Genomic DNA, 13,550 nt, shown 5'->3' on the forward strand with positions numbered 1-13,550 from the left:
CTCTGCTCAGATAGATCGCCGTCATGTGACCGAAATAATCCTGAACAATTTAACCACAGCCGCGTCACTTATGTAAATGTCAGCTTGTCAGCACTTCCTCATTTATGACCGAGGGAATGATGTAGCGGGTACATTGTATTCGGTAACATGCAAATCCTGTTTTTGCTTCCGTCTTGCATAAAATAACCTATTTACTGACTTCACATGGTGAACACAGTAATCTAGCCTTCCACTACCCTAGATACAGCTCCGCACGCAGGGTCCAAAGTCGGTTTACTCTGTTCTATGTACATTCGAAATGGAACATTCAGCTACTGAATCTACTGAACTCGTATAGTGTATAGAGTGGCTGGAATTTCAGACGACACGACGTAGAGCATGGCTTAAATGTTTGAACAGCCGGCCTTGAAAGACAAGTCCACCGTGTTGTAGGTCTATATAGCTAAAATATGTCACCTTATACGCATGTACGGTAATGGCGTAACAGAAAGGCCTGCCTGCCTGTCTGTTGTTTCCTGCCAGGCTGACGTCATGGGGATACGGGGGAACCGTTACGTGACATTGGCTGTCCTGGTCCTAGTCCACACCGTGACGTATATGGACAGATATACGCTGGCTGGTAAGTCCTCTGGCCGGGTGGGACTATAGCGAACTATAAAACTTCTGGATCCCATCCCTAGAAGCTACTGTATCAGCTAACTACCATGGCAACACGCCTTTGTGCAGCATGGCGCAATGGCCCAGAAACCTTCCACCAATGCGGCCGTTGTGAGTTTAAGGCCAGCTTATGTTGGTTTCCTCTCCGGCCCGTACATGGGAAGGTCAGCAGCATCTTGCGGATGGCCGTGGGATTACACCGGGCTCAGCCCAGTTTCCTCCCTTCATTACGCTGGCCGCCGTGGTATAAGTGAAATAACCTTGAATACGGCGTAAAACCATTCAAAGAAATGAAATAAATAGAAATCACTCATTCTTGGTCATCTGTTTCATGTTTTTTGTACAATTGCCTGATTCCCCTTAATCTGGGACTAGGGGGTTGTATAAACATCCATGTTTATTACATCAACGTGGTGGTTTTTGTCGAATAGGTGCCATCAAAACGCGAACTGCGATGCCCTACAAATATTTACATTGACTATTTATGGACCATACGAGTTGAAACTTGAATTGCATGTCATGACAAGAATTTCGCATTTCTTCTCTGCTTCTCTGAAAACTGATGACTGCTTCTCCCGTACATGTTACCCGTTATAAGTACTACTTATACATTTTTTCTCTTACACATCTGAGTTAGCCCCGGGCTTTGCCCCGTTCTTACCAGCAAATAATGCTGACTGCCGTCGTATGAAATATTTTTGAGTACGGTGTAAAGTAGGCCTACTACGATATCAAATAATAAATTATTTTTATGTAAATAAAATAAAATTTCTTCCATATGCCCGCGGGGAGTTTGGTCTTGCGATTATCGGCTTGGAACACCTCTTTACGGTCTACGAGTGGCATACAGATGTCGAGCCTAAAGCAGAGATATTTCCTCCGTGACAGAGTGGTTATCTGAGCGGTCGCTGTGATTTCGACATCCTTTCAAAAATTGTAAAGTACTATGTCAAAAGTTCAAATCTTGTTCAGCAATATTACATGCACCAGGATAAGTTTAGATGAAGTCTTGTTTAAGTCTCAGGCAATTTTGCGATCCTTTGTCCAGGTCATATTGAATGATAGTCTTCGTTTCTTGTTGTTGTCGTCTTTCTTTCTTTTCGTTTTTGTTTTCTTTTCTTTTATTCTCTTCTCTTCTTTTCTTCAGCTTATTATTTTGGTGTCATTAACAGAAATAATTTACAGATCTTTTCTTTTCTATTAATTAACTTTGATTAGTACTTTACTTCGAACTCAATAATCCCGTTGGTCGTGGGTTTCCCCGGCTTCCTGCCACCATAATGGCCGTTTTAGTGAAATACTTTTGAGTACGGCGTAAAACACTAATCAAATGAATAAATACATAAACCTAGCATAATTAGGCGTAGGATATATAGATAGGAACTTCTTACTCGTTACAGCCCGACGATTTGTCAAAATCTTAGTTGCAAACTGAAGGTCAGTCGTGAAGTTGTTCCCTCTAGCACATCTTATGTCTCCAGACTAAAATAAGGAACGTTGGCTGCGTAAAACATGTCGGTCCAAACAGTGTGCTGTGTTCTTTTCTGTGTTACGTTGCTGTTTCCGTGTTAAAGTGGACATAAGGCAGAGAGATACTTCCCACGCACTGCAGCGCAACAGCAAAGAATGATGTGTTTTTACACAAACTGGTATTTACTTGTTTAGGGTGGGAATTAATAATCTCCCCAACGACATTCATTCATTCAACTGATTCATCCATTTATTCGATTGATTAAACAAACACACTGTAATTCACTCACGGATACAGAAATTGTTCATTCAACGTTCACAGGCGTTTTGACATTGACCCAGGAATATTTCGGGATTGACAACACGCTTATTGGCCTTGTACAGACGGTGTTTGTCCTCAGCCTGACGGTGTTATCTCCCTTGTTTGGTTACCTTGGGGACCGTTATGACAGACGCTGTATCATGGCAGTCGGTGTGTCGCTGGCCGCAGGGGTCACGTTAGCCGGATCCTTTGTTGACAAACAGGTGAGAACAAAAGGGACATTTAAAAAAAAACTAAGAATTCTACAGAAATTCCTGTGCTTCATGTGACGTCCTCCACAAGACTATTAGAAACTGTTTACAAAACTCTTTCGATTCATCTTACACTTGGGTAAAGCGTAAAGGGGAATTTATTTATGAAAGGATGGGCCTATGTAGATCATTTGACGTCATTAGGCTTGATTCCGGAGGATTTTATTGTTTCTCAGCTGATCATTCTAAAGTAACCAGTTGATGCATTTGCTTTTTATGTTGTCAAATAAGCTGGTACAATTCCACTGCATGACTATATGAAAGTTTAAAAATGATTGAATGTAAGGACGCTTAAAATGCTCACTATGCAAAATAATATTTCTAGTTTCCTTATTTATCGCTGGAAAATAATACAAAAAACATTAAACACTCTTAAATTACAGGCTTTCAAGTTTATGATTCTATGTTTGAAACGTTATCGTCTGTTACAAAATAATTAAGACGTCCAGCACAGAAAGAAAAACCAGAGCAGCGACGATATCTGGCAAACGGAGACACGTAACCGTTGGAATACGGCCTCTTTTCAGTTTACCTCAGTTAGGGTTTTATTCTAACTGTTCATGTAAACGCATAAACAGTAGCAAATCACACATCCCTAGCAAAAGAAATTAACACCACTGCATGTTTTATTCATTTCAGCTTAAGTCATTTTGTAGGAGGCGTATCAGTTGGTATTATTTATGCATTTACATGAGGAGTTAGAATAAAACCCTAACCAAGATAAATCTGACAAGAGGCCATATTTCACCAGTTAGATGTGACTGTTTGCCAGATATCACAAGAGGCCGTATTTCACCTGTTAGATGTGACTATTTGCCAGATACCACACTGTCGTCGCTGCTCTGGTTTTACTGTCTATGCTGTTGTGGGGGTGGTAGTTTGTTTAATGGCGTTCCATTCTAATGAATGATGCTCGCCACGATCAGTGCTGAAACCAAGTAGTGTTCACATTGATGCATTATAACATAGAAATGAGACCTCTTGCCAGGCCTTAAAACTTTGTCTGGGCGGGGGTCTATGCTGTTGTGTATTATACTGTAAATAAACATACCCCCCCCCCCCCCCACCACCACACACCCACCCCACACCCCTCAATTCGATGACTACCATTTGTCGTTTGTGGTACAGAACTTCTGGTTATTCGTCTTTTGTTGTACAGGACTTCTGGTTATTCTTCTTTTGTTGCTCAGGACTTCTGGTTATTCTTCTTTTGTTGCTCAGGACTTCTGGTTATTCTTCTTTTGTTGCTCAGGACTTCTGGTTATTCTTCTTTTGTTGCACAGGACTTCTGGTTGTTCATGACCAGTCGCACTCTGGTGGGGATAGGGGAGGCGTCATTCTCCACCGTGGCCCCTACCATTATCACAGACTTGTATGTAGATGGGCAGAGATCATTAGCCTTGGCTATATTCTACCTCTGTATCCCAGTCGGCAGGTAAACTATGTACAGTCCGGGTTATCAACGTGGGGTATTTTATAAACACATAATTCCAGCATGTAATTGTGTGATGAGATCAGTGCTTTATGACTGGCCAACTGTCACCTTCTGTATTGTTAGTCTTTTATATCAACATATTTACGTAAATTATCATCTACCACAATGAAACAATGCGTGGAATAAAAACCCTGTCACTGAGGTAAGTTGACAACTGGCCGTATGTCGCCGGTAATACGTGTTACATTAAAAATAATAATTTAAAAGTGATGTGTGTGCGATGGAACTTCATGTAGGCATACACACGAACAGTTAGAATAAAACCCTGTATGACGTAAATTGAAAAGCGGCCGGATTTTACCGGTAATACGTTTATCACACTGTCGTCACTGCTGTAGTTTTCCCCTCTGTGATGTACGTATTTTTTTAAAATTAATATTTGATGGTCGTAAATGACTAAATGATTTGATATAAGCGCATGACTAAAGTGCGCTTATATCAAATACGAGCGCTGTGTCAATTTGGATGTGTTGTATTCATGTACAGCCATTCGTTAAACTGTAAATCTGATGCAGATACCTAATGACCGGTCTGGGACAAGAATTGCTGAAGCTGATTTTGTAGCACTTCAAAGTAAACCTCCTTCAAAATAGTTTTTGATTCTATTTGCTAATGTGTTACTTACATTATAACTGTATCGTTACAGCGGCCTGGGTTATATAGTGGGCTCTAAGGTAGCTCATCTGGCCGGAGATCAATGGCAGTGGGCATTCAGAGTGAGTACGTACATACGCCATCTTAGCTGCATGCACGGTCTGTTTTAAATGCAGAGAAAACACTAAAATAAAGTATTTATCAGATGAAAGACCATTAAACACCGTGAAGGAAAATAGTTGGATGTATCTTTTTAGAATATTTCCAACAGACTGAAATGTATTTAAAACACACGATTATACGGGCCAATATGGTCAGTTGGGACCCAGGGATCGGTTCTACAAAGCAGTCACAAACTGCTCCTGGCGCAATGTCCATGACAACACAAAGTGAACAGATACGTCAGCATGGTAAACGCGCTTGAGGCAGCGTTGTGACAGCTTTGTAGAACGGGCCTCATAGGATGTGTGACGTCAGAGCAGTATTTTTGGCTTAAAATAATTCGTTTGAAGGCCCATTTGTTGAATGCATCCATAGCTCTAAATGAAGATGCATTAATAATTATAAAATGTCAAGTGGCAGAAAGCAGAAGTGACCTCACAGGTCCCACTGTCTTCAGACACAAGTCACATTAGAGTCCAAAGTTTTAAATGCATTTTACCAGGTCGAAAAATATTTCCCAAAAAATAAATGAAACTATTTGTATTTGGGTCCCAGGTGACTCCGGGCCTCGGCATGGTAAGTGTTTTTCTCTTCTTCCTACTCCTGGGTAAACCAAACCGAGGCCAGGCGGAGGGATACACAGGGGAAGCAACCGGTTGGTTCCAAGACCTCAAAGAAATCTGCAAAGTGTATGTGCTCTGAGAATTTTATAGTTATATGATTTTTAAAAAAAAATTTTTATCAGTTCATGTCTTAAGTTCAAGTTAAGCCAGAGGAGAGATAGTCAGTTTGTTCTTTTAAAATTAATTAAAATTAATTCTAAATGCTGAAGATATTGCAGTATTTAAACTTATTGATTTAGAATGCGTATCGAGGAACCTTTTCCCATGCAATGGCGACTCTGGTCCTTGCCAGATTGATCATTGTCCTCTTGTAGTAAACCGAGAGGGTTAGCTTCCCACCAATGCGGTCTCTGTGAACTCAAGTCCAGCTCCTCTCCGGCCATGAGTCCATGGGAAGATTTGTCAGCAAACTGGATTGTCGTCGATTTCCCCAGGGCTCGGTTTCCACCCACCATAATGCTGGCCGCCGTCGCATAAGTGATATATTCTTGAGTACGACCTAAAGTACCAATCAAATACATAAATATATCCTCGATTCTTATATTTCGTGGGGCTTTGTAACAATAAGCTGTTCTAATTGCTTGTTGTTATGCACGGTCGTGGGATCGCATCCGCAGTGATGCCTTGGAATCTAAGTGTAGGTCTATATACATCACACATGGGAAAGTTCCTCCGTAATTAACTTGGTTAAAAAAAGCTTCGGTTTCCTCCATTCATAAAACTTGCTTTTTTGGAGTATGGCGTTAAGCAGCAACCTGAATTAATTATTGTTAATTTATTTATCAGCTGGAGCTGCATGTGGACACTGATCGCCTCCTCCCTGGTGACCTTCAGCGCAGGCGCAGTAGCTTTCTGGTTCCCCACCATGCTATACGCCGCCCTTCAGGCCCGTGGAGTGAACGCCGACATTACACGGTACGCACCTTAACAATGCACACTTACACGGTACACACCTAAACAAAGCCCACTTGCACGGTACACACCTACACAATGCACACTTACAGGGTACTCACCTATGAAATGCACACTTACACGGTACACACATAAACTATGCACACTTACACGGTACACACCTACACAATGCATACTTAGATGGTACACATCTAAACAGTGCACACTTACAGGGTACACACCTACACAAAGCATACATACACGGTACACACCTACACAAAGCATACATACACGGTACACACCTACACAAAGCATACATACACGGTACACACCTACACAATGCATACTTACATGGTACCACCTAAACTATGCACACTTACACGGTACACACCTAAACAATGCACATTTACACGGTACACACCTAAACAATGCACACTTACATGATGCACACTTAAACAATGCACATTTACACGGTACACACCTAAACAACGCACACTTACACGGTACACACCTACACAAAGCATACATACACGGTACACACCTACACAAGGCATACATACACGGTACACACCTACTCAAAGCATACTTACACGGTACATGGCGTTAAGCCATAATCATTCATTGATTCTTGCACAGTACACACTTGCACAACACACACTTATACAATACACACTTACACAATACACTCTTACACAATACACGCTTCGGGACCGGTAGATCCAGGATCAATCCTTGGTCGAGTCACACCTAAGACTTTAAAAGAGGAAGTTGTAACTTCCTCGCTTGGCGTTCAGCATGAAGGGGATAGTGCAACGACTGGTTGACCCGTATCAGTATAATGGCTCGGGCGGGGCGCCTTACTTGCCTTCGGTAAGTCGTCTCAGTGATGCAGCACTAAATAAAAGAGCGGTGGAAATCCGTCCTGCAACAAGGAGGCACATTACACGTGCATACACCCTAATGATTCCTTCGTCGTCATATGACTGAAAAATTGTTGAGTACGACGTTAAACCCCAAGCACTCACTCACTACACAATACACTCTTACACAATACACTCTTATACATTAGTTCCAAATGAATTTATCTATCATCAGTGACAAAAACTATCTACCTGAAGAAATCTAAGCTTCAAGTGGGACGTACATTCGTATACTATTCGTAGACCATGAATGAGTGATCTGAGTCGCTAATCGCAAGGCTCATTTTCAATAACGTTGAACACTAGTTCCCAAAGGAATATGCAAGAAATAATATATAAATAGTAAATAAACCTGCTAACGTAACACAAAAACAGTGGATAGTTTCCAGTGATGTGGCGAAGACAGTCAATATTTTACTAGAAGAATGACACAACGTCGGATGAATAATTTCCAGGTCGAATACAATATAAGTATCTATGTCGCGTTATGGTTGCAACTATTGATAAAAGCTGACCATGTCGATGCAAAAACATGAATGTTTGCACAGTCCCAAACATTTCAGCCTCCGGATTTCTATTTTCCGAACCATAGTTTACTATTGGTTTAATTTAAGCTCTGCCTGGTGTTACATACTGCGACTGGGTAAATCATGTCTGGTGTCTTCGGCACCATATTCCAGTGAGGCAGGACCATACACCTACTTTTAGGAGACTTTAAAGAGACAAAATGGGTCCCAGTACCAGTATTCAAATGAGGTGATTAAACCAAGAAATCTATTTCCATTGCTTATAGAATAACTTATTATTTATAATATAATATTAAATTATTATTTATTTATATATTTGATTGGTATTTTACGCCGTACTCAAGAATAGTTCACTTATAGGATGGCGGCCAGCATTATGGTGGGAGCAGCGAGGAATAGTCCATCCACAGGTTGCCTTCCCACGTACGACTGGAGAGAACGCCATGCAGTTTCAGCTGGGTTTGAACAAACAACGACCCCCATTGGCGAGAAACACTTGGGACATTATTGAATAAGTGTATGTAAGAAGCAGTTTGATTATGATAAGAGCAGGACAATCAGCCGCGATGGTTAATGTTGGTAAGTACAACACATTTTCTTTGATACTTTTCTCTTGTTTTAGCATAAGCCTTATCTTTGGGATTTTTACGTGTGTGGCTGGTATAGTGGGGGTAATAGCTGGGGCGGAGATAGCCCGTCGATACCGTCCAGTCAACCCACGCTCTGACGCTCTTGTGACCGGGGGATTCATGATCCTCAGCGCACCCCTCCTCTATGTGGCTGTGTATCTGGCAGGTACACACACAGTCTCAATGTGGGTACGTATGTCCTATGACTCACCAGTACACACACAGTCCCAGTGTGGGTACGTATGTCCTCTGATTCACCAGTACACACACAGTCACAATGTGAGTACGTATGCCCTCTGACTCACCTAGTACACACAGTCACAGTGTAAGTACGTATGTCCTCTGACTCACTCAGTACACACACATTCACAATGTGGGTACGTATCTCCTCTGATTCACCCAGTGGGAGCCTCCGTGGCTTAGTTGGTTAGCGCGCTAGCGCAGCGTAATGACCTCTCACCAATGCGGTCGCTGTGAGTTCAAGTCCAGCTCATGCTGGCTTCCTCTCCGGCCATAAGTGGGACGGTCCTCCAGCTACCTGCGGATGGTCGTGGGTTTCCCCCGGGCTCTGCCCGGTTTCCACCAACCATAATGCTGGCCGCTGTCGTATAAGTGAAATATTCTTGAGTACGGCGTAAAACACCAATCAAATAAATAAATAAATAAACTGATTCACCCAGTACACACACAGTCCCAATGTAGGTACGTATGTACTCTGACTCACTCAGTAGACACACATTCCCAAATGTGGGTACGTATATCCTCTGACTCACTCAGTAGACACACAGTCACAATGTGAGTATGTATGTCCTCTGACTCACTCAGTACACACACAGTCACAATGTGAGTACGTATATACTCTGTCTCACTCAGTAGACACACATTCCAAATGTGAGTACGTATGTACTCTGACTCACTCAGTAGACACACGGTCATAATGTGCGTATGTATGTTCTCTGACTCACTCAGTACACATACAGTCACAATGTGGGAACGTATGTTCTCTGACTCATTCAGTACACACACAGTCACAATGTGGGTATGTATGTCCTCTGACTCACTCAGTACACACACAGTCACAATGTGAGTACGTATGTCCTCTGACTCACTCAGTAGACACACGGTCACAATGTGGGTATGTATGTCCTCTGACTTACTCAGTACACGCACAGTCACAATGTGGGTACGTATGTCCTCTGACTCATTCAGTACACACACAGTCACAGTGGTGAGTGCGTATGTACTCTGACTCACCCAGTAGACACACAGTCACAATGTGGGTACGTATGTCCTTTTACTCAGTAGATACACACAGAGTACGTATGTTCTATGACAATTCGGTACACACACAATCATAATGTGGGCGCGTATATCTTCTACGTGGCAGCTGAGACTAATATAACACTGTTATGTTAGCCCCAGGTGGCAGGTGCACACGGTGGCAATCTGCGTAGGTACACTTTCTAACGCATCGGTAACTCATCCACCCCACCCCTCCCCCTCGTCACAACTTAAGTCCTCTAACTGTCCAGTGCACATACAGTATACGTGATATGAGCCTAGGGCATGGTCGTCGAGTAATCTCGGGCTCTTGGTGGAATTGGGTGGTTCAACAGCTGTTTACACCGATTATTTACCAATCAGAATGATCATATATGTTCATCATCTATCCGGCCCGGGTATACACCTCCATAATAGTGAATTCAAGTCCAGCTGGTGCTATATTCCTATCCGGCCGTACGTGGGAAAGTCTGCCAGCAATCTGCGGATTGTCGTGGGTTTCCCCCGGGCTCTGTCCAGTTTCCTCCCACCATAATGCTGGTCGCCTTCGTATAAGTGAAATATTCGTAAAAAATATGTGGAGTGAAATCTTTCATCGGTATATAAGTAAAAAAACGTTACCGCATTCTGCCGTTATTGTTATTTTTGTCAGTATGTTAGATGTTTGGTACTAACGAACATCTTTACGATTTGCTTTTTGGTGACAGAATGTTCATTTTCTTTGAGACAGGCTGTTTTCTTTGTCTCCGAGATACTGATGTGTACCAACTTTTCACTACAAACAGATATGATTCTAGTAAGTGGTAACTGATGCCGTTAGATACATTATACGCATGTACAGCCACTTTTACGGAACATACGCAATGAGGTGCAGGCCTTACATATACATGTAAAAACAATATACCAAGTCGCAAAGTAAATCCCAGGAAACAATTACTGAAATTTATAATATTTGTTTTAAAGTTTTTTTTAATCATCTGAAGTTGAATTTATTCAGTTCCAAAATACTCACAACCAGGGAATATGTTGTATGGACCTCCTATTGAGGATCCAAACTATATTAATTTTTGCTCTGGTACCTGTCTTGACGCAACGATCCTGGTCTATTTTAAGCCGGTCTATATGTACACATGTGGGCCTATGTATGCCCAATTTCTACCATATGATGACCCGGTTTAGTTAAAACTGGAGACTCTGTTAGCTAGGTTGCAAAGAAACAATGTCTTTGGTTTAACAGAAACAAAAACAAAACCCAGACTGTAATGTTTCTCAATAAGAACTTCTTGTGTTTGTGGTAGGTACTGTCTGGTTTTATTTCTCTGACTCCTGACCGTATGCATGCTATATTATAGTTACGGCCTGGTGTTATTATACTTTACTCCATGCTGTATTTGTTACGGCCTAGTGTTATTTTATGACTTCATGCTGTATTTGCTACGCCCTAGTGTTATTTCCTTGACTCCATTCTGTATACTTGTTACCCTCTGTGGTGTTATTTCCCCGACCCCACGCTGTATTTGTTACCGTCCAATGTTATTTCCCTGACTCCACTGTGTATTTGTCACCGTCTAGTTGTTTTTTCTGACTCCACTCTGTTTTTGTTACTGTCTAGTCCGTGGTGAGTCCGACCCGCAGATCCACAGCTGACGCCCTGATGATCATCTTTAGCCACCTGTTTGGGGACGCCAGCAGCCCGTACGTCGTCGGAGCGGTGAGAAAATCTGATGTGGTTTATAAATGAATGTTGCCGATGAATATGACTGATTTCCTATAAATCATGGCGTTCAGCATGAAGGGAATAGTGCAACGACTGGTTGACCCATATCAGTATAATGCCTTCAGTAAGTCGTCTCGGTGAAGCAGCACTAGATAAAGAGCGGAGGAAATCCGGCCTGCAACAAGGAGGCACATTACATACACCCTAAGGATTCCTTAGTCGTCATATGACTGAAAAATTGTTGAGTGCGACGTTAAACCACTCACTCACTCCTATAAATCAACCGGTTACGAATTGGGTCAAATTCGCTACGCCATCGTTGGACGTGGCAATTGGTCATACAACCATGAATACGGTATCACATTATGCACTGTGGTGGCTAACCGCGACCTTACCAGCCCCGCGTAAAACGCAAAGATCTCGGATTAGCGGTTTAATTAAAACCGCGCTCTTTACGTGTTCTCTGCGTCTTCTGCGCTAACCACAGGGGGTGCGGTTCCGCGATTGTTCCAGTCAAAAACACTCTGCATTCAAAACACTACTTCTTGCAGCTGGAATAGACTTCAATTGTTTCACATGTAAATCCAAATCACATACTAGACGGGTCTGGAGCAATGCATTGCAGAACGGGTGAAGGTTAAAGTTTTGTCTTTGTTATGTTTTGGAAAATTAGATTATAGATTGCGACTTTCCCAACGGAGGTCAGATACCTGACGTTAAGACACAACTAGCCTAGAGCTGGATTCGAACACGCGACTACATTGACAAAGGTCTATGAGATTTCCTGGGGAAGCCACTCGTTCCATCCAGTGTGTGAGGAGCCAGATACTGTATGGTTTATTCTGATTGCCTACATTTCCCTGTTTTAACTGAATCCCTACAAAAGCAGAAAAAGTTCAGTAGGAGACAACTACTCAGCGTACGAAGATGGCAAAGGATAAGTTTACATTTGGAAAAGACCAAAGTAATATAGCACAAAAATAATCAAATAATAATAAAAACAAAACACCCTAAATAAATATTCACTCATACTACCAAAAGTTACGAGTTTAAATTTGTAGTTGGAAAAGACCTTGTGAAGCCAAATCATAGCCCCAAAATAATGAAAACCATTACGAACAGACTGCATTTGATGCCTTTTTACGTTTGTACTTTTCAATCCCAGATATCTGACGGTGTTACAAATGCTTTAAATACGGGCGTGGGTCCCCAGTCGTCTGTCGCTATCAGGGCAGTGTCTCTACAATACGCCATATACTGCCTGTGTTTTGTGTCCGTACTGGCGGGCGGGGCATTCCTCATAGCTGGGATAACCCTCGAGGATGACAGGGCGAGGGTACAGGCGTTTTGTCAAGGTAAGAACAAGCCGAACTACAATACATTTATTTATCTATTTACTCGTTTGGTTTTCAACGCCGTGCTCTAGATTTTTTCACATGTACGACAGAGATCAGGTTTAGAGGTGAAGAAAGCTGGGGCAAATCACGCTAGTTACCTCCTCACTTAAAGGTGCGGACGAAGTAGCGAAATCTGGATTCGAACACACGATCCCACCTGACTGCTACAGTGAGCAGGCGCTTGAACCACCCGGGCTAGCTGTAAGGCCAAAGAACACTTCATTAGTACAGGATTGTTTTGATTGGCGGTAAACATGCCATAGGAAACCCTTTTAACAAGTTATTTTTACTTCTTTGATTTTTATTATCATAAACAAAAAACTTTTACATTTTCATTTAAGGTTACTCAGAAATCAAAGTGAACGAATCAGAGCCTGACGACCCGACGCTGAATGGAGTTGTCTCCCCTGTTTCCAACAGCGCAGTATCGTCCCCTAGATGACACCAGAATGGGTACTAACCAACCAGATATTAATTCATCGTTATTATGTAAAATGTGCTTCATTCCTTTAGCACAGTTAATAAAGTACATCTTAAAAACAAAGTGAACAAGTTATCAAGCCTGTTCCGGTGCCAGATACCAGCTCTAAGCCAGGCGTAAAGCCACTCGACCG

The 13,550-nt window shown here is 42.1% G+C and overlaps 1 protein-coding gene across 1 annotated transcript; it reads left to right on the forward strand.

The window, feature by feature from the left end:
• The first annotated feature begins 273 nt into the window (after positions 1–273).
• Positions 274–13,480, forward strand: LOC135472982 (protein spinster homolog 1-like). The gene is made up of 11 exons (XM_064752738.1): positions 274–619; positions 2,450–2,652; positions 3,984–4,135; positions 4,842–4,911; positions 5,507–5,640; positions 6,361–6,489; positions 8,535–8,730; positions 10,553–10,618; positions 11,435–11,533; positions 12,705–12,894; positions 13,278–13,480. Exons 1-11 carry the CDS (start codon positions 466–468, stop codon positions 13,376–13,378), a joined length of 1,494 nt encoding a protein of 497 aa, XP_064608808.1. The 5' UTR covers positions 274–465; the 3' UTR covers positions 13,379–13,480.
• The last annotated feature ends 70 nt before the right edge of the window (positions 13,481–13,550 follow it).

The sequence above is a fragment of the Liolophura sinensis genome, chromosome 8 (genome assembly GCF_032854445.1).
Source record: "Liolophura sinensis isolate JHLJ2023 chromosome 8, CUHK_Ljap_v2, whole genome shotgun sequence".
In the NCBI taxonomy this organism is placed as follows: Eukaryota; Metazoa; Mollusca; class Polyplacophora; order Chitonida; family Chitonidae; genus Liolophura; species Liolophura sinensis.